Below are 26874 nucleotides of genomic sequence, written 5' to 3' on the forward strand. Positions count from 1 at the left end.
GCACCTGAGCTCAATTTCTAATCTCATACCAAAGGGTCTGAATACTTATGTAAATAAGGTATTTCTGTATTTTAACATTTCTAAAAGCCTGTTTTTAGCTTTGTCATTATGGGGTATTGTGTATAGATTGATGAGTAATTATTATTTTTTAATCCATTTCCGAATAAGACTGTAACAAAATGTGGAAAAAGTCATTGGGACTGAAAACGTTTCGAAGGCACTGTATATATAAATATGTATTTACCCCAAAAATATATGGAGGATTGGAAATAATGCAGACAATTACGCTGATGGAAGCTACAATATATCTGCAATAATAAAGCTGATCTACCCCCTTAAAAATATATATCATTTATAATTTGACCTGTTGGGTTGGTTTGTTCTGGGACAGAAAGCATTTCTAAATAGCCTCTAACTGACTGCATAACTGTGCCAAACACTAAAACACTAGAGTTCTGTATTTATTTTCTCAGTCAACCTTGTGTTCTGTTTTGTTGTGTTCTTGAATGTAGCCCTGTTTATTTGTGTTCTTGAATGTAGCCCTGTCTTTAATTTTTCTTGATTGATTTCACCCGTGTTAGTTACTCACATGGTCTCATCAGCTCCTTACTTAGTTCAGTTCATTCTGTTTGTGCCTTTGTGAGGTATTGCTCATTTTGACTCTACTAAGCCATTTCCTAGCTCGTTTGTGAGAATGGGTTATAGCCTGCAGTCCTAGTTCTGATTCACCTGCCTGTTTGCCTACCTGTGTATGACCATTGCCTGCCTGTGAAGGTAACATAAACGCCTGCCGTGCTCTGCGCATCAATCTACACCTTATTCTCCATGATTATTCATTACAGTAATGTATCTGTCAGAATAGAACAGAGTAGATCATGTTAGAGAGCTCAATGTGATTCATATTAGCTTGATTAACTATAATGAACAAAAAAATAACACATGTGAAGTGTTGGTCCCATGTTTCATGAGCTGAAATAAAAGACAACAGATATATTCCATACACAGAAAAAGCTTATTTCTCTCAAATGTAGAGCACAAATTAGTTTAGTTAGTGAGAATTTCTCCTTTGACAATATAATCCATCCACCTGACAGGTGTGGCATATCAAGAAGCCGATTTAACAGCATGATCATTGCACAGGTGCACCTTGTGCTGAGGACAATAAAAGGTCCCCCTAAAATGAGCAGATTGTCACACAACACAATGCCTTAGATGTCTCAAGTTTTGATGGAGTGTGAAATTGGCATGCTAACTGCAGGAATATTCACCAGAGTCGTTGCCAGATAATTTAATGTTATGTTCTCTACCATAAGCTTTCTCCAACATAATTTTAGAAAATTTGACAGTACGTCCAACCGGCCTCATAACCGCAGACCATGTGTAACCACGCCAGCCAAGGACCTCCACATCCGGTTTCTTCGCTTGCGGGATCATCTGAGACCAGCCACCTGGACAGCTGATGAAACAGAAGTATTTCTGTCTGTAATAAAGCCCTTTTATGGGTAAAAACTCATTCTGATTGGCTGGACCTATTTGCTTATATGAACTGTAACTCAGTAAAATCATTGACATTTTTGCATGTAGCATTTACATTTTTGTTCAGTTTTGTTCATTTAAAGTAAATAAATATGTCTAGGACTAAATAAGGTTGTGGTCCCACTCTCACCCACCCCTCCATCTCCTTCAGATTAACACCATGTGAGTTGTCAGTGTTCCTGTTGTCTTAGAGACAGATAGACTGGCCTTGAACCTGACTGACTGGGGGATGGAAAACCTCAGAGCTCCCAGTCCAAACCTCTCAGGTGTGATCTCATCTTCCCCGTCCTCCCCATCGCTTTACATAGTTGGCACTCTTCTCTCAAAGAACACTTTTTGGAACGATATCAACTACACAACTGCATTGTTTGAAGCAGATTTGTTTCTACACAGCTGACAAGAAGTAGCCTTGCATACATTTCAGCACAAACAAAAAAGTAAAGTAGCCTTGCACAAGCCTTGACTCATAGGAGCATCTCCTGTTTCTGTAGCGTGAGGCAGCTTCATGTACAAGTACACCCCCTGAATACACGCTAGTCTATCATTATCTCAAATTAATCTGATTAATGCTGTTCAGGTCGGACCCCCCTGTAGCCATGAACGGCTGCACCTGGTCAGCAACAATGTTCAGATACGCTGTGGCGTTCAAATGTTGCTCAATTGGTATCAATGGACCTAACGTGTGCCAGGAAAACATTACCCACACCATTATACCACTGCCACCAGCCTGTACCGTTGACACCAGGCAGGAGGGGCCATGGACTTATGCAGGAGGGGCCATGGACTTATGCAGGAGGGGCCATGGACTTATGCAGGAGGGGCCATGGACTTATGCAGGAGGGGCCATGGACTGCAGGAGGGGCCATATGCAGGAGGGGCCATGGACTTATGCAGGAGGGGCCATGGACTTATGCAGGAGGGGCCATGGACTTATGCAGGAGGGGCCATGGACTTATGCAGGAGGGGCCATGGACTTATGCAGGAGGGGCCATGGACTTATGCAGGAGGGGCCATGGACTTATGCAGGAGGGGCCATGGACTTATGCAGGAGGGGCCATGGACTTATGCAGGAGGGGCCATGGACTTATGCAGGAGGGGCCATGGACTTATGCAGGAGGGGCCATGGACTTATGCAGGAGGGGCCATGGACTTATGCAGGAGGGGCCATGGACTTATGCAGGAGGGGCCATGGACTTATACAGGAGGGGCCATGGACTTATGCAGGAGGGGCCATGGACTTATGCTGCTTACACCAAATCCGTGATTGAACCATGATTCTTTGGACCAGGCAGTGTTTTTCCACTCCTCAATTGTCCAGTGTTGGTGATTGTGTGCCCCCTTGAGCCACTTCTTCTAGTTTTTAGCTGATAGGAGTGGAACCTGGTGTGGTCATCTGCTGCAATAGCCCATCCGTGACAAGGACCGACGAGTTGAGCGTTCCGAGAAGCCGTTCTGCACACCACTGTTCTACTGTGCTGTTATTTGTCTGTTTGTGACCTGCCTGTTAGCTTGGACAATTCTTGTCCTTGTCCTTCGATCTCTCTCATCAAAGAGCTGTTGTCGCCCACAAGACTACCGCTGACTGGATGTTTTTTATTTGTTGCATCTTTCTCAGTAAACCCTAGACAGTGTCGTGCGTGAAAAGCCCAGGAGGCCGTTTCAGAGGTCCTGGAATTGGCGCACTTGGAACCGATGATCATACCACGCTCAAGTCGCTTAGGTCACTCGTTTTGCCCTTTATAACTATCGATCGAACATTAACTGAATGCCTCGATGCCTGTCTGCCTGCTTCATACAGCAAGCCACGGCCACGTGGATCACTGTCTGTATGAGCGAACAATTTTCATGAACGGGTTGGTGTACCTAATAAACTGTCCACTGAGTGTATAATAAAGTGGTGTCTCTTTTACTGTTAATACAATTAAAAACAGACTACCTAGAGTCAAGTCTGGCCATACTTACTTCTGTCAATCTCAACACATTTCCTGGTATGTAGCCCCTTGCCCTCACAGCAATGACCCCGCACATTGACTGCCTACTCAGGTGTCGGTCTGCTCACTGTCCTTCCCTTTTTCACACTCACAAGTATCTATTCAAATACCACCCAGTCTTCCTCAACATCTGACATGCTTGAAACACCACCCAAATGGGACTGTATAGATACTCTCCAGACCAGCAGACATCACAAGTCACTTATTTGGAAGTCTTCACTACTAAATTAAATATAACACTATAATATTGTATCGCTTGTTTTTCTATGGTCTTAATTCTATTTGGACAGCTGAGAAAGTCCGTGTTTCAAAAGTCATGGCAAGGCATTAAACCTTGTCTCATTTGAATTGTACTTGTTGCATGTCATCCATTCTCTATAACACATGCTGTGCAGGTATAAATATCCTCAATGTAGGCTGGGCCTAATACATCACTACGAATCTAAGGGAGTCATTTGCCACAAACGAATAGATATTTCCTCCAGATTTCATGGTTGAATGTATAGAATAGGTAAACAGAGTGTCAAGGGATCCCATATTGAATCCAGCTGTGTCCAGATAGAGGCTTTCATCTGGGCTTAATTCCCCAAAGACAAGGGAGTAAAAACAAAAGTGTCTGTGTTTATCATACAAGACTTTCCATCATCATCTTTCTAACCTGACATGAAGTAACTGCTAGGTCTGTTTTTTTTAGACAATAGACAACTTCATATTTCACAGACATGGATCCACTAAACTAGACATGATGTTGTCTGGGACTTAATGCCTGACCTTCAGCCTGAAGAAAAAAAGATGAATAAAGATCAATAACTTAAACGTAATACAGTTCACCAAACATTAATGACATCTTACTTGCTTAAAGTTACATGTTCCCACAATGTCCATACCCATGTTGTTTGTTCTCATAATTAAAACAATTATACTTTATCATCCTTTGGATTTTCTTCTAATATTTTAATGCCGTATTGCTAATGGTTCTATTTTATTTTATTTCTCTCTGTAGCCCACATTTTCTCAATATTTAAATAATAATGCATTTGATTCATCCACTGTCTTATCGACGGAGGACTGTTCTAATAATAACTTAAGTTATGGGCCATATCAAGTAAGATATGACCCATAAATCCTGCTCTTATTCAGATCACTTACTGTACATCGTATATCCATTAAAATGTTGCTTGTAAATTCTATACATGACTGGTCTAGGATGTTGTGTGATGCATATGGACAGCGAGGGTATACATTTCCCAGTCTACAGGAAAATCCTCCAATTTCCTGCAGACATTGAACTTCTAATATCTATTGTAATATCAAAGTATAAGGGGACAGCTGGCTTCCGTTATCCGCCTGTAGTCTGGAATAAAGAATGAAATGCAGAGTCGTCCACACCTGTCAATGGTTAAAGACAGGGGATCCAACATGGCAGTCGTGTGATGAGTGGAGGAAAGTCAACTCATAAAACCTTAATATATAAACTAGCCTCTAGGTCTTTTTACAAAGTCAGGTTTTGCTGTATCACCATATTTGTTGGATCTGCGTGCTACTGTAGCTGTACACTCATTCCACCAGGGTTCATTCATGTTTTCCATGAAATATTGGCAAAATGAGGCAGGATAGAGAAACAGAAAGATAGGCTATGCACTGTTACAGATTCTGTCAGTAGGCCTGCAGTAAGTTATCACTCATCACAGACCTACAGTTGCTGAAACAAAACTCCTCAACACTCAAAACCTGTCTAATCTGTTGTGCCTGCTCTGCTACCACTTCTAGGACATTGCATCCCTTGTCTGCAAAATACAAGTTTGAAGTAACAAAATCTACCATCTGACATGTACGCTCAGACAGGTACATGGGAAGTGCTCTTTCAAGGTGGTGTGCACCCTTCCTGGGATGCGTCCCAAATGGCACCCTATTCCCTTTATAGCGACCAAAACTTGTCAAAAGTAGTGCACTATATAGGGAACAGCGTGCCATTTGGGGCAAAGGCCTAGTCCTGCCTGCCTGCTAGGGGAGAACTGTGAGGGGCTCTGTGTGCCGGGAGCCCGGGCTCAGGGATGGGGGATCCAGTTGCAGGGAGCTGAATCGGCGCTCTGTTGGGGCTCGGCTGGACACTGTCACCGCGTGTTTGTTGAGGGTGGGTCAATGAGGACTTTCTTTGACATAGGAATTTCACAGCACACGACTGCAACAGCAGCAGCGCTAGGCGGAGAGCTCCACTCTGGCTCCAGCTCACAGGCATGAGCGGATATACAGTACTGACTGTAGGTGAGGTGGGCAGGGAGGATAGGCAGCTGTGGCCCGGAACACGGAAATGTCAGTAAACAAATCAGAAGACAATAAAGAATGCCAGCTTTACTGCGAGGCCAACAAGAGGAGAAGAGGAAATGTCTCTATGGGGAAATGTACTGTGTGACCGTGTCCCTTTCACATTTTGTCAGATAAATGTCCATGTACAGTATGTTGAGTATGCTGCGCTGGAGAGCAGTGGAACATCAATGTGCCACCTTGCCCCAGACAAAACAAGTGTATATAAAATCACATGTTATTTGTCACATGTGCCGAATACAACAGGAGTAGACCCGACCGTGAAATGTTTACTCAGCATATGTGTTATTTAATTGTTTCTATGTTTTCACTATTATTGTACAATGTAGAATATAGTCTAAATAAAGAAAAACCCTTGAATGAGTAGGTTTGTCCAACCTTTTGACTGGTACTGTATATGAAGACAGGGTGAAGTGACTAGGCATCAGGATAGATACTAATAAGATATTTGAGGTAGGTATGTACATGAAGGCAGGGTAAAGTGACTAGACATCAGGATAGATAATAATATATTTGAGGTAGACATGTACATGAAGACATGGTGAAGTGACTAGGCATCAGGATAGATACTAATAAGATATTTGAGGTAGGTATGTACATGAAGGCAGGGTAAAGTGACTAGGCATCAGGATAGATAATAATAAGATATTTGAGGTAGGTATGTACATGAAGGCAGGGTAAAGTGACTAGGCATCAGGATAGATAATAATAAGGTATTTGAGGTAGATATGTACATGAAGGCAGGGTAAAGTGACTAGGCATCAGGATAGATAGATAGACATGTACATAAGGTATTTGAGGTAGATATGTACATGAAGGCAGGGTAAAGTGACTAGGCATCAGGATAGATAATAACAAGGTATTTGAGGTAGATATGTACATGAAGACAGGGTAAAGTGACTAGGCATCAGGATAGATAATAATAAGGTATTTGAGGTAGATATGTACATGAAGACAAGGTAAAGTGACTAGGCATCAGGATAGATAATAATAAGGTATTTGAGGTAGATATGTACATGAAGGCAGGGTAAAGTGACTAGACATCAGGATAGATAATAATAAGGTATTTGAGGTAGATATGTACATGAAGACAGGTATTTGAGGTAAAGTGACTAGGCATCAGGATAGATAATAATAAGGTATTTGAGGTAGATATGTACATGAAGGCAGGGTAAAGTGACTAGACATCAGGATAGATAATAATAAGGTATTTGAGGTAGATATGTACATGAAGACAGGGTAAAGTGACTAGGCATCAGGATAGATAATAATAAGGTATTTGAGGTAGATATGTACATGAAGACAGGGTAAAGTGACTAGACATCAGGATAGATAATAATAAGGTATTTGAGGTAGATATGTACATGAAGACAGGGTAAAGTGACTAGACATCAGGATAGATAATAATAAGGTATTTGAGGTAGATATGTACATGAAGACAGGGTAAAGTGACTAGGCATCAGGATAGATAATAATAAGGTATTTGAGGTAGATATGTACATGAAGGCAGGGTAAAGTGACTAGACATCAGGATAGATAATAATAAGGTATTTGAGGTAGATATGTACATGAAGACAGGGTAAAGTGACTAGGCATCAGGATAGATAATAATAAGGTATTTGAGGTAGATATGTACATGAAGACAGGGTAAAGTGACTAGACATCAGGATAGATAATAATAAGGTATTTGAGGTAGATATGTACATGAAGACAGGGTAAAGTGACTAGGCATCAGGATAGATAATAATAAGGTATTTGAGGTAGATATGTACATGAAGACAGGGTAAAGTGACTAGGCATCAGGACAGATGATAATAGGAGTAAAATAAAGAACAGAGGTGCAGCAGCAAATGATGAGTGTGAAAGTGTGCTGTGTGTGTGTGTGTGTGTGTGTGTGTGTGTGTGTGTGTGTGTGTGTGTGTGTGTGTGTGTGTGTGTGTGTGTGTGTGTGTGTGTGTGTGTGTGTGTGTGTGTGTGTGTGTGTGTGTGTGTGTGTGTGTGTGCGTGTCGGTATGTGTTTGTGTGTTGTGTTTGTGTGTGCCTATGTAGTGTAGGCTATGTGTGTGGGTTTTGTGTGTGAGTGTCAGTGTGCAGGGTAAACAAACAACCCATCTGTCTACAGTCTTGACCTGTCACCTGGCCCAGAAAATAATTGCACTGCTGTAGGTTACTCATACATAATCACAGTCTCTGAAGAGGTCTAGGGCTATATTAGAAGATACAGTAATACATCTCATGTGAGTTTCACAATGCAGTGAAGTGCATGCATGACCTTCTGCCACCTACCACTACATCAATCCCTTGTATTATTATTACTTACTTACTATGACCATGCAAGTTGCAATTTGAGAAGGTTTTGCTTTCCAAGCAAGCAAGACACACCTTCCAATGAAACGGCTTCTTTACACCATACATGTGTGTTACATTTGTTTCCTCCTTCAATGTCAGCTGAGGGCGACAGAGGGAGGTGTGTTTCTCCGAGTCCCAAGCGAAGAATTCACTCACTCAGTCCACGATATCTTGCATATTAGAAACGTCGGCGTAGGCTACAAGGCGGTCGTCATAGATTCCACCGTGGTTCTTGTATGAGTGTGGAGAGAGATTGGATTTCTCCCGCAGATTGTGACATCCACCGGTTGTGGGTTGTTTGCCTCGCGCTAAAACACACCGATGGAGCTTTTCAAGATAGATCGAGGTTTGTTCTCTGTCATGATCTCCTGAAGAAAGATAACGGAACGACTCTTAGAAAGGAGGAAGCCACTTTATATTCATCTATTGATCTATTGTCCCCGGTGCTTTTTGGTTCCCTGTCAAAGTTGTAAACGATCAGCTGGAATGGAAATAATTCGCGTATGTCTCCTGCCACGTCTGGACCGTTGTAAAAAGTCTCAAGAAAGAATGAAGTAACCGCTATGGAGCCGGACAATGCCCCGTACTCCAAACTCAAAACAGCTGGAGTCGGGGGGTGAGTACACGTTATCCAAACAAATAGCTCTCCCTTTCATCTGTTATGTAGACTGATAATGATTTAACTTACTTGTGAGCATCTGTTCATCTCCAGTAGGACATTGCGTTTCCATACATTCCAGAAGAAACCCATGTTTATTTTCTTGAGAGCAAACAAGAATAGATACAAAGGGGGAATCATGTCGGTGTCAATGAATGAATTATCCATGTTTCGTGATCCCAATGTGTAGACTAATATTTTGCCTTGCCATTTTCATGTTGCATTTGTCAGCTATGACATAATAGTCTTATCTATGAGAGGATCCCCAGGGAATAAGGACCTGGCCTATTTTGGGGGAGTTGTGTGTCTGTGCAGAGGACTTGCAGAAACATTGTCAGAGGAAACTTGGAAGAGCCTGTGAAAAGTGCTGGATTCCAGTAGAGCTGGAATCCAAATTATACCCAAATTACTATTAATAATTAGGGTATTATTAGATAGTTATTAATGATAGCAATAACACATTTAGGATTTCAGTAAAATACAAGTTCCAATTAAAAACATTTAGTTGAAAGAAATGAAGCATTTCCCTTTTTTAAACTCTGGTGAATTTAAAAGTTGCACTCTGCTGCTTATGCAGCTGTGCACTGCTGCAGTGCCAGATGAATGCTGTGGGAGTGATTGTTGGGATTGGGGTTAGATTTAGAGAGAGGAGGGGGGATCCTATTATTCCCTCCCCTCCTTTTCCACTCCTCTTCTTTCCTACATCGCACAGTTCTCATTGGCTAGTTCGATAAGTGGGTGGGGAATATACTATTCATTAAAAAAAGTTGCATCATATTACATTCAATCTAGTTGTGTTCACAACTCAACTAGCCTAACGTAATAAACACCTGAGCGGCTTGTTTATCTTTCTGGTCTCGATGAGAGAGAAAAAAGCTACAGGGGGAGGTTCTCTTCTCCGCTGGCCATCCAGTAAATGTGGAGGGAGAGTTAAGATGGACTGTCGGCTTGTTCATTTCCCAAAGCGGAAGTCGCGTCACAGGCTCTCTTTCGATTTCCCATGAAAACCAGATGCATCTAGTTGTAGCCGACCTGCTGAAATTGCGCTAATTTAAAAACAATTCAGTGCCTTATGGGATTCCACTTCACTCTGAAGCCGGCAGCGTTGCTGGCTCTGCCAAAGTGGTTATTGGAGGGTCTAATGACCCCTTACACCCTCAATAATTTTCACTCCCTCAGTTTTGGGACACTTATGCATATGGCGAAGGCGCGCACGAATGTGCAAATGGAGGGGTGAGGGGAAGGGGAAGGGGGTCGTTTGGGATTCAGCCAGTGTCTCCCTCCCTCCTTGGCTGCCTGGCTGGAGTTTTCAGGCCTGCAGGTCATTGCGAGGCCTTATTCTGTAAGAGGAAACCCCACAGAAGTCAATGGGTTTAACAGATTGTGGACAAGCTGCTGTGCCGTAACCACATACTTACTTTAAGGCTCTCATCCAGCTAAAATACTCATTGCTGGTCCCTTGTAAATGTTTATTTTATTTTATTTCACCTTTATTTAACCAGGTAGGCCAGTTGAGAACAATTCCTCATTTACAACTGCGACCTGGCCAAGGTAAAGCAAAAGCAGTGCGATACAAACAACACTGGAGTGATATATGTGCAGAAGATGAATGTGCAAGTAGAGATACAGGGGTGCAAAGGAGCAAATAAATAAAATAATTAACAATATGGGGATGAGGTAGTTGGATGGGCTATTTACATATGGGTTATGTACAGGTGCAGTGATCTGTAAGCTGCTCTGACAGCTGATGCTTAAAGTTAGTGAGGGAGATATGAGTCTCCAGCTTCAGTGATTTTTGAAATTCATTCCAGTTATTGGCAGCAGAGAACTGGGAGGAAAGGCGGCCAAAGTAGGAATGGGCTTTGGGGGTGACCAGTGAAATATACCTGCTGGAGCGTGTGCTATCGGTGGGTGCTGCTATGGTGACCAGTGAGCTGAGATAAAGCGGGGCTTTACCTAGCAAAGACTTATAGATGACCTGGAGCCAGTGGGTTTGGCGATGAATATGAAGCGAGGGCCAGCCAACGAGAGCATTACAGGCATAACATTTTTACACTTTATATGTGTAAAAACACTTATCCAAGCCGACATCCAGGCTGAAAACTACTCATAGATAATCCCAGTACATCGTTGAGACTCATTCTTTGGTCTCATCTACTTTCAATATCTTCAGTTTAACGTAGTCATGGTAACTACTACAAAACACACTCACAGGATAACATAAGCCCGTTTATGTATGTGAAGTCACCATCTGACCTGTAAGTGCTGACTGATGGTTTACTGCATTGGTTTCCTGTGTTGAGTTCCTTAGTGTTGATGTTTCCAGATGTTTGTCTCCCCCTGCTCTTGTAAATGAAGGACTTTTTCTATTTTTTCCCCTCTCATTGCCTCCTTGATTTCTAAGAACCATTGGTGGGGTTAATGCAAATGTTTGGAGGGCCTACTCAGAGGCAGTCTGAGGGGGAGCAGTAGCTACCTAGCCCTCCTAAGGGCCAGATCATCTGGTGCATCAGTGACTAGAACATCTAGATGGGATTTAGGTGAAAGCAGTACTGATGCTGCTGCCTCAATGGGTTACTGTGCATAAGATCTGACCACTCAGGAGCAATAACGTTATAAATAGTTTAATACTTAGAAACAAAACATGATATGAGTGTAGAAATAACCATATACAACCCCAGTTGTGTGTGTGTGTGTGTGTGTGTGTGTGTGTGTGTGTGTGTGTGTGTGTGTGTGTGTGTGTGTGTGTGTGTGTGTGTGTGTGTGTGTGTGTGTGTGTGTGTGTGTGTGTGTGTGTGTGTGTGTGTGTGTGTGCAGGTGTGTGTGTAGGTGTGTGTGTGTACAGGTGTGTGCGTGTGCAGGTGTGTGTGTGTGTGTATGACCATGTTCTTTTTCTACCCCACAGGAGAGCTCTGATACTCTGGACTATTCTCTATAGTACCTGTTTTGTGGGACTAACACAAGCACTCCCTGAAGGTGAGGTTTCATTATCTCATTCTGGACTAAGAATGCATGTATATACAAATGTGTATATCTCTTATTGGATATCAATGTAGACCAAATGGGTCGAGACACACACACTTTACACACACACACACACATTTTACACACATTTTACACCCATTTCACACACACACACACACACACACACACACACACACACACACACACACACACACACACACACACACACACACACACACACACACACACACACACACACACACACACACACACACACACACACACACACACACACACACACACACACACTTGGAGAGAGTCAAGTTGAGGCCCACAGCCTAAAGTGTATGATTTAATATACAGGGGTGAAAGGTGGATTGTAAATTAGATCGTATCTTCTGATGTGGAAGTGGAGATGTGATGGAGATAAATCTCTGTTCTATTTCAATGGTGGGAGATGAAGCTTCTACTGGGATTATCTGGAATCTTCTGATATCCCTCAGAATGTGGGATTCTATCAAACAATACTGCGCACCCCCCTCCACTATCTCTGATGAGACGGCTGCATTTATAGTCTGTGGAGATCTGGATGTACTTTAACCTGTAATAGGGTTTTCACTGTGCCACTTCCTCTAGCAAACCCACTATTATGTTATTATAATTCATCGCATATCTACTTAGTGCACTTACTGCATTTTCAGAATGAAAACCAGATCATTTTAAACTACAGTATCATGGGACATTCTGCTGATGAAGGACATTTTTGGTTTTGTCTTCAAGTTCAGCTTCAGTTCTTTCCATGTGCAGGGGGTCTGTCATGCCCTCCCTGTCTACCACTTGCCTGAACATATCAGCCTCACAAATGGCACCCTATTCCCTATATAGTGCACAACTTTTGACCAGAGCCTTATGGGTACTTGTCAAAAGTCATGCTCAAAATAAGGAACCGGGTGTGATTTGGGACGCAAGCATAATATACAGCCTGCAAACCCACCTCCTTCCCTTATAACATGACTGATGTCCCAATAGCCTCTGAGAATCCTAGCTGCAGAGAGAGTGTCTGTACTGTTGTGTAATTCTTCCTCTCTATAGTAGCACTGTATATCATTCAACTCTCTCAGTGTTTAGTTGACTGTTGTCCACATTTGTTTTACATCAGTTCTGAAGGAATCTGCTCTTGGACAATATGTGGGTCACAAAGACAGGGTTAACCATTTCAGCCACAATACTTCAACTTGGGGTTTGTTCGGATTATGTAGAATAGATAATCATGTTATCGATGTTCATCGTATTTCTATCTACAATGTTCCACAATGTTTGCCTGTTGAACTTGGTCCTTAACAGGGCTCCAAAAGGGTTATTCTGTACCCATAGGATATAACCCTTTTTGGTTCCAGATAGAACGCTTTTGAGTTTCATGTAGAACCCTCTGTGGAAATGGTTTTACATGGAACTGAAAAGGGTTCTACCAAAAATAGTTCTTCAAATGGTTATCCTATGAGGACAGCCGAAGAACCCTTTTAGGTTCTAGATAGCACCTTTTTTTCTGAGTGTAGCCTAGCTGGTGCAGGGAGCTGGTTCATGATGCTGATTCAGCCTTTGTGGGCCTCAATCAGTATGGTGCGAACACTGTCCCTGGTGGTACCCAGATGGCTTACTACAGTACCATACTTCAGCTACATTACTCCACATAGACATAGAGTTTGACATAGAGAAGAAGGATGATGATTTGTATAAAGAAATACACAAGTTACTGTAGGCAAGCAATAGACTGGACTGGACTGTATCAGGTTGATCTCCTATCAGCTATTTTAAAAGCAAGTGTAACGTTGTAACAATGTTGTAACAAGTGTTGAAGGTTTTGCTACAACAACTCATCTGATTTATTTGATTTTCCTTCTAGACCATTTGATCTCCTGTAAGTAAAGCTGCTTTCTTACCAGCATGTCTTTCTTACCAGTTTCGCAAATGTGTAGAATGTAGAGCACTTCCTGTAGAGCACTTCCTTTAGAGCACTTCCTTTAGAGCACTTCGTGTAGAGCACTTCCTTTAGAGCACTTCCTGTAGAGCACTTCTTGTAGAGCACTTCCTGTAGAGCACTTCCTTTAGAGCACTTCCTTTAGAGCACTTCCTGTAGAGCACTTCCTTTAGAGTACTTCCTGTAGAGCACTTCCTTTAGAGCACTTCCTGTAGAGCACTTCCTGTAGAGCACTTCCTTTAGAGCACTTCCTTTAGAGCACTTCCTGTAGAGCACTTCCTGTAGAGCACTTCCTTTAGAGCACTTCCTGTAGAGCACTTCCTTTAGAGCACTTCCTATAGAGCTCTTACTGTCCTGGTTTGGGGGTCAGGGTCTGACATAAGTACTCATTTGAAATTTGAGCATCTTAAAACATTTATGCAGTCACGAACACTAAGCACAAAGCACTATAAATTTAACCGGCATATGGTTACAACAATTATCTATAATCTCTATTCCTTCCCATGAGATTGTAATTAAAACCTGGAACATCCAGGCTACTGTAAAGTTTCCACAATACAATAACTGCTTAATCCTGGCCTCCTGTCTCAGTCAGTTCCAGTCATTTTTACACCGTACTCAGCAGAACACATTGTTCATTTCCAGACAAAGGAAAGGGAGGTTTTCTGTCTGCTTTGTAGATCTGCAGATATCCTTCATTGTTAAAAACCACCATCACTGTCTTCTCTCCAGGGAGCCGTTGAACTTCTGTTTCAAGAGGTTTTTCTAACCAAGACTGACATAATAGCTACATAATCTGTGGGCCATTGGTGGAGTTGAACGTTGATGCACAGCCCCAGTGGTGATCGCTGGCTATCCCTTTATGAGCGGCTTTTGCCACAGGATTTCCACATTTTAGTCAGGGAGCTGCCAGTTTGGACTCTTGCAGTGTTTCATTTATTTGGTTACATAATTTTAATGAAGAAATCAAATCAGTTAATTTGATTTTGCATAGAGTGTTTAACCTTAGCCTCTACTCACCTCTACTCATTCCACTGCCACGTTAAAAGGTGAAAAGGGCCAACAAAGAGTGTTCTCAGGGCAGATCTTCCGGTTTTGACTAGCAGAAGTGACTTTTCGTAGCAGGTCAAGAGAACTAACGCAGCAGGTTAGGATAATTAATGTGGCAGGTTAGGAAATGCATTAGGGTTAGCTAAAACGCAAAAATTGTCCCAGAAGCAACTCAAACGTATCTCAGGCTGTTCTCAGGCCTTCCCTGAGAACTGCCTTGGTTTCCACTAATGCGATGCTGAAATGTCTGTGATCAACTCTTGTGACCCCTGTTGTTGTAGGTCACACATTCAAAGAATTGTCACAAAGCCTGAAATCACATTGTAAATATATCCCACATGTATGCATAAACAGTTGTTGCTGGTAAGACCTTGGATGAACTGATCTTGATACTTGAGTACGAGGAACACTGTCTTTGAGACTTCAGTCTGAATCAGAAATCTATTCCCCCCACCTATTTTAGTGAATGAGTGATGTCTGACATCAGAAAATCCATTGTTCGCAATGAATCGCAGTTTTACTGTCTCATCTTGATGTCATGATTGATGGAACATATTGCCAACGTTTGACTACTGAATTAAACCAAACACATTATGTAAATTCGGTAACTCAGAAGAGACTCTTTGTCTGAGAGAAATCCTGGAAAGATGGCTGAACGCCTGGAACATGTCCTAGTTTATAACAAGATCTCCTCTGTGCAGTTGACATCACTATATCTGTAGTGAGAGGAGACAGAAAAAGGCAAACATCAACATAAATACGATGTCACTTTGCTGTCACATCACACCTCCAAATACAACCTGTAATCTGACATCATCTGGATGCTGTCTATAAACAGCCTGATGTTGAGTCTTTGTGTCTGAAACACTTGATTTTTCACCAGTTGAGTTTCCATTTTTCTAAAAATGTCTTTCACATTTCTAAATGAGCTATGGTCATGTGATCTGCCTAATGGTGTGTTTCTTCTGCTCCTCTGTAGATGTGGACGTTCTACAACAGCTGGGGCTTACAGGGACGAGGACCGGAGGAGGTGTATCGTCCACAGGGGCCCGCTTCGCACCCCAGGGGGTCATCCCCTTTAAGTCTGGGGTCATCCTCACCCAACGGGCCCGGGTCCAGGCCCCACTGTCGTCCGTCCTACCCCCTGCCTCCTACCCCACCACCAACCTGTCTCTGATCCTCAGCCTGTGCTCCCACCGCGTCAACAGCGCCTTCCTCTTCACCGTCCTGTCCAAAAGGAGGAGACTGCAGCTGGGGGTCCAGTTCATCCTGGGGAAAGTGCTGGTCTACGTGGGCCAGAGGGACTTGGTCAGTTTCGATTATGACGTTCACAACGGCCAGTGGCATAACCTGGCCCTGGACATCCGAGGCCAGAGGGTCTCATTATATACTTCTTGTGGGAAGACTAGTGTACATGCAGATCTGCATTCTAAAAAAGAGGAGGCCCTGGATCCCGAGGGTTCTTTCCTCTTGGGTAAGATGGCCCAGAACTCAGTGCAGTTTGAGGGCGCCATTTGCCAGTTTGATATTTACCCCTCTGCCAAGGCAGCTCATAACTATTGTAAGTACATTAAGAAACAGTGCAGGGAGGCTGACAACTACAGGCCCGTAAATCTCCCATCCCTGCTACCTCTGATCCCCTCAGACCCAAACCTTACTGTCGCCCTCCTCACCCCTCTAATGCCAACTGAAATACCCAGGAAGGCCCCCAGCCCTAATCTGGCCTTGACTGAGGAAAGAACCAGGACTAAGCTTGTTGTCCCAACTAACCGCCCCACAGTGGCGCCGACCCTCTCTGTGCGTAAGAGTTTTGTGACACCAAAGCCTGGAACTATGTCCCTGTCTCGTCCTGTGGCTGTCGCCCCGACAACGGCCAGGCAGGGATTAAAGCGCCCCTTAGTGGTCACAACCCAAACTGTTACTGTACCCCTCAGGACCATCGAAACACAAACATCCCCAATGCCAACGTCCCGTGGCGACAGTTTAGCTAAAAAGAGCACAGCAGTGGAACCAGGTGTTAAAACCCAGAAACCCACGGAGAGCAGTTTGACTGCTGCACCACTTCTTTCCACCACCACAACGCCACCAAAGAAGAAGCTAGACCACCAAACCACGGCAGCATCCAAACAAGGCTCTTCTTCTTCTGCTTCTTCTTCAAACACCTCTGTCCTCTTCGTACAGAGGAAGCAGCTGACCGCTCTGGCTGCACAGAAACCTGAGCCCAGAGTGACCAATGTGGAGGCTGTCAAAGACACCTTGTTTATCCCTGTCACTCCGCCTGCCACAGATGGCTTCCAAACCTGGGACTTGGAACCGACCCAGTTCTCATTGCTGGCTGGGCCGGGACCACCTGGACTAAAGGGAGAACCAGGACCCGCGGTAAGAACATGTTTTTTAAATAGATGTGTGTGTGCGCAGCGGTCTAAGGCACTGTATCTCATCGCAAGAGGTGTCACTACAGTCCCTGGTTTGAATTCAGGCTGTATCACATCCGGCCGTGGTTGGGAGTCCCATAGGGCGGCGAACAATTGTCCCAGCGTTGTCCGGGTTTGGTCGTGGTAGGCCGTCATTGTAGATAAGAATTTGTTCTTAACTGACTTGCCTAGTTAAATTAGGGTTAAAACTAAATATATATATATTTTAAAACATGCCTGGCATGCGTGGCAGCAGCAGCATGATGCCTTTGAACACCTGATAGCCATATTTCACACTGAGCTCTGTTCTTTACTGTTCTAATCCCTCCTCCACCCATGGTGTTAAACAAGCAGGGAGCATGATGCTAAGTCACTCTGTTGATGAAGGGGTGGTTGGGTGTTGGGGGTAGGTTCATCCAATTTATAAGCCCCTGACACGAAGCCCTTCCCTGGGTTACAGACATCGAAGTGCCCCCCCCCCAGCCCTGGCTGTGTGTCCTATAAAGCCAGAAAGGCACTGACTGAGAAAAGTGGCTTTTATTGGGAATTACAAGGCTTAGAAATGTCACTTTTACTTGTAAACTGCCCTTCAGTCGTTCATTTGACATATTGCAGAGGCTCCATCTTTCACTTTCACTTTTTCGATTCTATCTTGTGTTTTAGTAGGAGCTCACTAAAACGTTACCTCCTCTATAGCCTGCTCGCTAGTGCCCCCCCCTCCCCCAAGTATGAAAGGCTGGCGAGCCTGTGCTAGCTACCGGTGCTTGCTTGCTAATGTGAGATTTCCTTTTTAGAGGGATAGGTAGAAATAGCCAGGCCCACAGGAGGGCCATGCCCGCCAGGGGTCTGTGTGTCTGAGCTGAGGGCCTGACGCCGGGGCGAGAGATTCCTCCCAGGAGGAAAAATGTAGACCTTTAGAGCAGGATCAGAGGTCATGGTGGATAAAATGCCTCGGAACATTTAACCGTTTTATGAAGTGGGGCCTATTTAGAGGGACAGGAATGCTTGACCCGATAATCATAATTCAATTTACGGCGATATGGATTTGTTGAGTGTGTGATTTGTTTAGATGAAGATTTTCTGTACATTTTGTTGAGTTAGTTCAAACCTGTGGTGTCATTTCAAAATGTGTGCTTCAATGTTTTTGGGTTGAAGTGAAGACTTCTTGTCTTGTGAAAGCGATGTAAATGATACGTGGACAAACTCACATTGTAATGAGAAATGTTATGAAGTCAGATGTTTGAACAACTTTGAAAACTATAACAAGCATGACTGTACAGCTCCTAACAGACCATTGGTTGCTCATAGCATATAGGTCATTTGTTCTTATTGTAACATTGGAATGTTATGGTGCCCATGTTAACAAAAACATATAGTAGGATCTATGGTTTTGTTAACATGATAGTGGAAATGCACCACAAGACTACTTTACACAGCTAGAGAAACACGTCTTCATCGAACAAGCCTACTGTAAGTACACATTGAGGGGACCAGTTCTCAGAGTGGGTATGCTTTGGTGTGGTCCACAATTGAAATTACACTGACAGCTTGAAGATATTGACCAGTGTGGGCTATGCCAGGACATGTGTAACCTGACAGATGCCAAGCTTGCACTGCAGTGGACTTCAACAGTGTTTGAAGATTCAAATAGTCAGACCGGCTGCCACAAAACCCTCAAAACAAAGCTTGCCAATAGTTCTATCTAAATTCCAGTCAATTTGTAGAATTGCGCTGCTACAAACAACATCTAGTATCCTAATTCTACTGACAGGAAGAGAAACAAATTGTAGTTGTGGAATTCTTGATTCTTAATGAGTGAGTTATTCTAACTGCTGCAAACCTTGGATGATAGAACGGTGTTACATAGCAGTGGAACTTGAAAGGCATTCTAACACATTATCATGCCAGGCAGGAGACAAACTATGCCTGTCTCCCAATCCCTATTCTCTACAGAGTGCACTAATTTTGGCCATTTGGGAAGCAGACTAGGGCTATATCCTGGTAATGTCATGGGATTCAGACTAGGCCTATATCCTGGTAACGTCATGGGATGCAGACTAGGTCTGTATCCTGGTAACGTCAGCCTTGACCAAGCATGAGGCAAATCCAGCCCAGCATCAATTGTAGGCTAGCTCTCCAATAAACATGTATCTCCCACCTTTAAGTGGCTATGACGTACATAGCCGTGTGGATTCCCTCACTGCAGAAGTATGAGCGGAAAGAATTGCCAATGCTGCTCTGTTTGGTCAGGTATGACCTAACGCTGGGGCTCTCTGGGCTTCAGTTAACAATGGAAAATGTGGGTAACCATCATCTGTACCCCAGACCAGTGACTTGCCTCACAGCGAGACCTGCATAATGTCCTCAATATAACAAACAAAGGCTATTATATTAAAACTATTAACTATGTCATACTTTTACTACAAAGTATGTTCTGAAATTTCTGACAAAAAAAGATCTGAGATCAGTATTTGGTTTAACTTTGGACAGAGTCAAGGGCAGACATTGCCTTAGCAGCAAAAGCAATTATTATTATCAATTACATCAACATACAACATTGTGAGAAGAGTGACACCACCAAACACATGAAAACACCTGAAATATTCCGTGACACGGGGACACATGGCCAAGGCCATGAGTGTCAAAAAATACCAATAACTCCCACTTCATGAGATCTTTAAAAACAAGTACAGCCTCAAGCCCTGAGATCCTACCTGGGCACAACATTCAGTAGGATCTATGGTTTTGTTAAAACAAAAAACCATGCATCTCCCCAGTCCAGTGAGACCTGTTCCGGTTCCACGTACCAGGCCTCCAGTATGTCTCCCCAGCCTGGTAAGCCCTGTGGCAGCTCCACGCACCAGGCTTCCAGTACATCTCCTCAGTCCGGTGAGACCTGTTCCAGCTCCACGTTCGAAGCCTCCAGTGATGATCCTTGGCCCAAAGCCACCAGTGATGATCCATTGCACGAAGCCTCCAGTGATGATCCATGGCATGAAGCCTCCAGTGATGATCCATGGCACGGAGCCTCCAGTGATGATCCATGGCACGGAGCCTCCAGTGATGATCCATGGCACGAAGCCTCCAGTGATGATCCATGGCACGGAGCCTCCAGTGATGATCCATGGCACGAAGCCTCCAGTGATGATCCATGGCACGAAGCCTCCAGTGATGATCCATGGCACGGAAGCCTCCAGTGATGATCCATGGCACGAAGCCTCCAGTGATGATCCATGGCACGGAGCCTCCAGTGATGATCCATGGCACGAAGCCTCCAGTGATGATCCATGGCACGGAGCCTCCAGTGATGATCCATGGCACGGAGCCTCCAGTGATGATCCATGGCACGAAGCCTCCAGTGATGATCCATGGCACGGAGCCTCCAGTGATGATCCATGGCACGGAGCCTCCAGTGATGATCCATGGCACGGAGCCTCCAGTGAAACATGGTGGTGGCAACATTATGCTGTAGGGATGTTTTTTATCGGCAGGGACTGGGAAACTAGTCAGAATTTAAGGAATGATGGATAGAGCTATATACAGGAAAATTCTTGAGGGAAACCTGTTTCAGTCTTCCAGAGATTTGAGACTGGGACGGAGGTTCACCTTCTGTCAGGACAATGGCCCTAAGAATACTGCTAAAGCAACACTTGGGTGGTTTAAGGGGAAACATTTAAATGTCTTGGAATGGCCTAGTCAAAGCCCAAACCTCAATCCAATTGAGAATCTGTGGTATGACTTAAAGATTGCTGTACACCAGCGGAACCCATCCAACTTGAAGGAGCTGGAGGTAGTTTTTCCTTGAACAATGGGGAAAATTCCCAGTGGCTAGATGTGCCAAGCTTATAGAGACATACCCTAAGAGACTTGCAGCTGTATTGCTGCAAAAGGTGGCTCTACAAAGTATTGACTTTTGGGGTTGGAATAGTTATTCACGCTCAAGTTTTCATTTTTTTGTCTAATTTCTTGTTTGTTTCACAATAAAAAATATTTTGCATCTTCAAAGTGGTAGGCATGTTGTTTAAATCACATGATACAAACCCCCAAAAACTATTTTAATTCCAGGCAACAAAATAGGAAAAATGCCAAGGGGGGTGAATACTTTCGCAAGCCACAGTATGTTAACAAACCGGTGATCCTACTTTATGTTAAAAAAACATAGTTCCTACTGTATGTTAACAAACTGTAGTTCCTACTGTATGTTAACAAACTGTAGTTCCTACTGTATGTTAACAAACTGTAGTTCCTACTGTATGTTAACAAACTGTAGTTCCTACTGTATGTTAACGAACTGTAGCTCCTACTGTATGTTAACAAACTGTAGTTCCTACTGTATGTTAACAAACTGTAGTTCCTACTGTATGTTAACAAACTGTAGTTCCTACTGTATGTTAACAAACTGTAGTTCCTACTGTATGTTAACAAACTGTAGTTCCTACTGTATGTTAACAAACTGTAGTTCCTACTGTATGTTAACAAACTGTAGTTCCTACTGTATGTTAACAAACTGTAGTTCCTACTGTATGTTAACGAACTGTAGTTCCTACTGTATGTTAACGAACTGTAGTTCCTACTGTATGTTAACGAACTGTAGTTCCTACTGTATGTTAACGAACTGTAGTTCCTACTGTATGTTAACGAACTGTAGTTCCTACTGTATGTTAAAAAACATAGTTCCTACTGTATGTTAACAAACTGTAGTTCCTACTGTATGTTAACGAACTGTAGTTCCTACTGTATGTTAACGAACTGTAGTTCCTACTGTATGTTAACAAACTGTAGTTCCTACTGTATGTTAACGAACTGTAGTTCCTACTGTATGTTAACAAACTGTAGTTCCTACTGTATGTTAACGAACTGTAGTTCCTACTGTATGTTAACAAACTGTAGTTCCTACTGTATGTTAACAAACTGTAGTTCCTACTGTATGTTAACGAACTGTAGTTCCTACTGTATGTTAACAAACTGTAGTTCCTACTGTATGTTAACAAACTGTAGTTCCTACTGTATGTTAACAAACTGTAGTTCCTACTGTATGTTAACGAACTGTAGTTCCTACTGTATGTTAACGAACTGTAGTTCCTACTGTATGTTAACGAACTGTAGTTCCTACTGTATGTTAACGAACTGTAGTTCCTACTGTATGTTAACGAACTGTAGTTCCTACTGTATGTTAACGAACTGTAGTTCCTACTGTATGTTAAAACACATAGTTCCTACTGTATGTTAACAAACTGTAGTTCCTACTGTATGTTAACGAACTGTAGTTCCTACTGTATGTTAACGAACTGTAGTTCCTACTGTATGTTAACAAACTGTAGTTCCTACTGTATGTTAACGAACTGTAGTTCCTACTGTATGTTAACAAACTGTAGTTCCTACTGTATGTTAACAAACTGTAGTTCCTACTGTATGTTAAAAAAACATAGTTCCTACTGTATGTTAACAAACTGTAGTTCCTACTGTATGTTAACGAACTGTAGTTCCTACTGTATGTTAACAACTGTAGTTCCTACTGTATGTTAACAAACTGTAGTTCCTACTGTATGTTAACGAACTGTAGTTCCTACTGTATGTTAACAAACTGTAGTTCCTACTGTATGTTAACAAACTGTAGTTCCTACTGTATGTTAACGAACTGTAGTTCCTACTGTATGTTAAAAAAACATAGTTCCTACTGTATGTTAACAAACTGTAGTTCCTACTGTATGTTAACGAACTGTAGTTCCTACTGTATGTTAACGAACTGTAGTTCCTACTGTATGTTAAAAAACATAGTTCCTACTGTATGTTAACAAACTGTAGTTCCTACTGTATGTTAACGAACTGTAGTTCCTACTGTATGTTAAAAACATAGTTCTACTGTATGTTAACAAACTGTAGTTCCTACTGTATGTTAACGAACTGTAGTTCCTACTGTATGTTAACGAACTGTAGTTCCTACTGTATGTTAACGAACTGTAGTTCCTACTGTATGTTAACGAACTGTAGTTCCTACTGTATGTTAACGAACTGTAGTTCCTACTGTATGTTAACGAACTGTAGTTCCTACTGTATGTTAACGAACTGTAGTTCCTACTGTATGTTAACGAACTGTAGTTCCTACTGTATGTTAAAAACATAGTTCCTACTGTATGTTAACAAACTGTAGTTCCTACTGTATGTTAACGAACTGTAGTTCCTACTGTATGTTAACGAACTGTAGTTCCTACTGTATGTTAACAAACTGTAGTTCCTACTGTATGTTAACGAACTGTAGTTCCTACTGTATGTTAACAAACTGTAGTTCCTACTGTATGTTAACAAACTGTAGTTCCTACTGTATGTTAAAAAAACATAGTTCCTACTGTATGTTAACAAACTGTAGTTCCTACTGTATGTTAACGAACTGTAGTTCCTACTGTATGTTAACAAACTGTAGTTCCTACTGTATGTTAACGAACTGTAGTTCCTACTGTATGTTAACGAACTGTAGCTCCTACTGTATGTTAACGAACTGTAGTTCCTACTGTATGTTAACGAACTGTAGTTCCTACTGTATGTTAACGAACTGTAGTTCCTACTGTATGTTAACGAACTGTAGTTCCTACTGTATGTTAACGAACTGTAGTTCCTACTGTATGTTAACGAACTGTAGTTCCTACTGTATGTTAACAAACTGTAGTTCCTACTGTATGTTAACAAACTGTAGTTCCTACTGTATGTTAACGAACTGTAGTTCCTACTGTATGTTAACGAACTGTAGTTCCTACTGTATGTTAACGAACTGTAGTTCCTACTGTATGTTAACAAACTGTAGTTCCTACTGTATGTTAACGAACTGTAGTTCCTACTGTATGTTAACAAACTGTAGTTCCTACTGTATGTTAACAAACTGTAGTTCCTACTGTATGTTAACAAACTGTAGTTCCTACTGTATGTTAACAAACTGTAGTTCCTACTGTATGTTAACGAACTGTAGTTCCTACTGTATGTTAACAAACTGTAGTTCCTACTGTATGTTAACGAACTGTAGTTCCTACTGTATGTTAACAAACTGTAGTTCCTACTGTATGTTAACGAACTGTAGCTCCTACTGTATGTTAACAAACTGTAGTTCCTACTGTATGTTAACGAACTGTAGTTCCTACTGTATGTTAACGAACTGTAGCTCCTACTGTATGTTAACGAACTGTAGTTCCTACTGTATGTTAACGAACTGTAGTTCCTACTGTATGTTAACGAACTGTAGTTCCTACTGTATGTTAACGAACTGTAGCTCCTACTGTATGTTAACGAACTGTAGTTCCTACTGTATGTTAACGAACTGTAGTTCCTACTGTATGTTAACGAACTGTAGTTCCTACTGTATGTTAACAAACTGTAGTTCCTACTGTATGTTAACGAACTGTAGCTCCTACTGTATGTTAACAAACTGTAGTTCCTACTGTATGTTAACAAACTGTAGTTCCTACTGTATGTCAGCAAAACCATAGATCAAACTATATGTTAACAAAACGTAGTTCCTGTATGTTCCTACGTAGTTCTCAAGATGTTTTTCATTTCCTCTTTCCTGTCTTGTCGTTGTGTTTTATGAGCCTGGTGGAAAAGTAGAAATGAGATCAAAACCTAACATTTCCAAACATAACTAAGGGTTTGCTCTCTGCTTGGTTTTGCAGACTCTGACCCCTCATTAGCAATGACCTTTGATAGCTGAGCTAATCCATGTGTGTAATTGGTTTAAAGCTAGCTGATGCCCGTAATTAACAAGAGTGGCTGTGTTTGGAACTGACCAATGCAGGCCCCGGTCCACAGTCCAGGCCGCCCTGCCAGCACAATGACTCACACTTCCACATCCAAGCACTGGAGTGGTTTTGGAATTGGAATAATATTGGTTTCAGTGGGAGTGAGCCGTAGCTGGCTTAACAATACGCTCTCAACCACACTGCCAACATCAAAACCCAAGACCTAACAAAGAAGGTTCGCGAGCACTGATCCAAGTTGAAACTAACCTGTGTTGAATGTAACAGGCTATGCTTGCAGAATGGCAGGGAAAAGAACAAAGCCTTGTTTCGATATGCAGCTCCTGAAAATGAGTATAACCATGCTGGGTGGATTGATAGGTGTTTTACTGCCAGTGTAATGAGGGTAATCCACTATGTGGATTGTATGTTACATTTCCAACTCTCAAATTCTTCCAAGTGCCAACTCTTCCATGGAACTGTATCTCATTCAAGTTGTGTTCTCACACGTGGCTTCATTCAATCAATTCAATCCACTTCCTGTACACAGTCTGTTATTGCTCTTACTCACTCCCTGCTTTATTGACATAATTTTCCCCCTTCTAGGGACTTCAAGGACCTCCTGGGAAGCCAGGGACGCCGGGGAAGAGGGGGCCTCGGGTGAGTTTCTCCTGGTTGTGTTCCTGTTCCTCTTGGACTACACTAAAACAGTGATTCTTAACCAGGGGGCCCTTTGTCTGGTCCATTGTACTGTCTATATTCCAAAACCAGGAGGCCCTTTGTCTGGTCCATTGTACTGTCTATATTCCAAAACCAATACATTAAAGGGAGACTTGGGATTTTGGCAACGTTTTTGTCTTTGTGTCCAGTATGAAGGAAGTTAGAGGAAGTTTCACGATCCAATGCCAACTAGCATTAGTGCAATGACTGGAAGTCTATGGTGTCTTCTATAGCGCAATGACTGGAAGTCTATGGTATCTTCTATAGCGTAATGACTGGAAGTCTATGGTATCTTCTATAGCGCAATGACTGGAAGTCTATGGTATCTTCTATAGCGTGATGACTGGAAGTCTATGGTATCTTCTATAGCGTAATGACTGGAAGTCTATGGTCTCTTCTATAGCGCGATGACTGGAAGTCTATGGTATCTTCTATAGCGCGATGACTGGAAGTCTATGGTATCTTCTATATCGCGATGACTGGAAGTCTATGGTATCTTCTATAGTGCGATGACTGGAAGTCTATGGTATCTTCTATAGCGCAATGACTGGAAGTCTATGGTATCTTCTATAGCGCAATGACTGGAAGTCTATGGTCTCTTCTATAGCGCGATGACTGGCAGTCTATGGTATCTTCTATAGTGCGATGACTGGAAGTCTATGGTATCTTCTATAGCGCGATGACTGGAAGTCTATGGTATCTTCTATAGCGCGATGACTGGAAGTCTATGGTATCTTCTATATCGCGATGACTGGAAGTCTATGGTATCTTCTATATCGCGATGACTGGAAGTCTATGGTATCTTCTATAGCGCAATGATTGGAAGTCTATGGTATCTTCTATAGCGTGATGACTGGAAGTCTATGGTATCTTCTATAGCGCGATGACTGGACGTCTATGGTACCTTCTATAGCGCAATGACTGGAAGTCTATGGTATCTTCTATAGCGCGATGACTGGAAGTCTATGGTATCTTCTATAGCGCAATGACTGGAAGTCTATGGTATCTTCTATAGCGCAATGACTGGAAGTCTATGGTATTCCAGTCTATGGTACCAGTCTATGATATATGATACTATAGACTTCCAACTAACGCTAGTAAGCAACTGCTCTCTCTAGTTAGCAACTTCCTTCAAACTGCACGCAGAGACATACAAATGGTATCCACG

The 26874-nt window shown here is 42.5% G+C and overlaps 1 protein-coding gene across 2 annotated transcripts in view; it reads left to right on the forward strand.

Moving 5' to 3' along the window:
* Positions 1–8288: 8288 nt before the first annotated feature.
* Positions 8289–26874, forward strand: part of LOC118357967 (collagen alpha-1(XXVII) chain B-like) — a 119623-nt gene continuing 101037 nt past the window's right edge. Inside the window, exons 1-5 of one of the 2 annotated variants that reach the window (XM_052479147.1) lie at positions 8289–8817; positions 11765–11835; positions 13727–13741; positions 15831–17230; positions 25593–25646. In XM_052479147.1, the coding sequence (XP_052335107.1) occupies positions 8765–8817; positions 11765–11835; positions 13727–13741; positions 15831–17230; positions 25593–25646 (1593 nt within the window). In that variant the 5' untranslated portion in view covers positions 8289–8764. The remainder of the gene's footprint in view (positions 8818–11764; positions 11836–13726; positions 13742–15830; positions 17231–25592; positions 25647–26874) is intronic. The other variant, XM_052479148.1, reaches the window with a different exon arrangement.

The sequence above is a fragment of the Oncorhynchus keta genome, chromosome 25, assembly GCF_023373465.1.
Source record: "Oncorhynchus keta strain PuntledgeMale-10-30-2019 chromosome 25, Oket_V2, whole genome shotgun sequence".
In the NCBI taxonomy this organism is placed as follows: domain Eukaryota; kingdom Metazoa; phylum Chordata; class Actinopteri; order Salmoniformes; family Salmonidae; genus Oncorhynchus; species Oncorhynchus keta.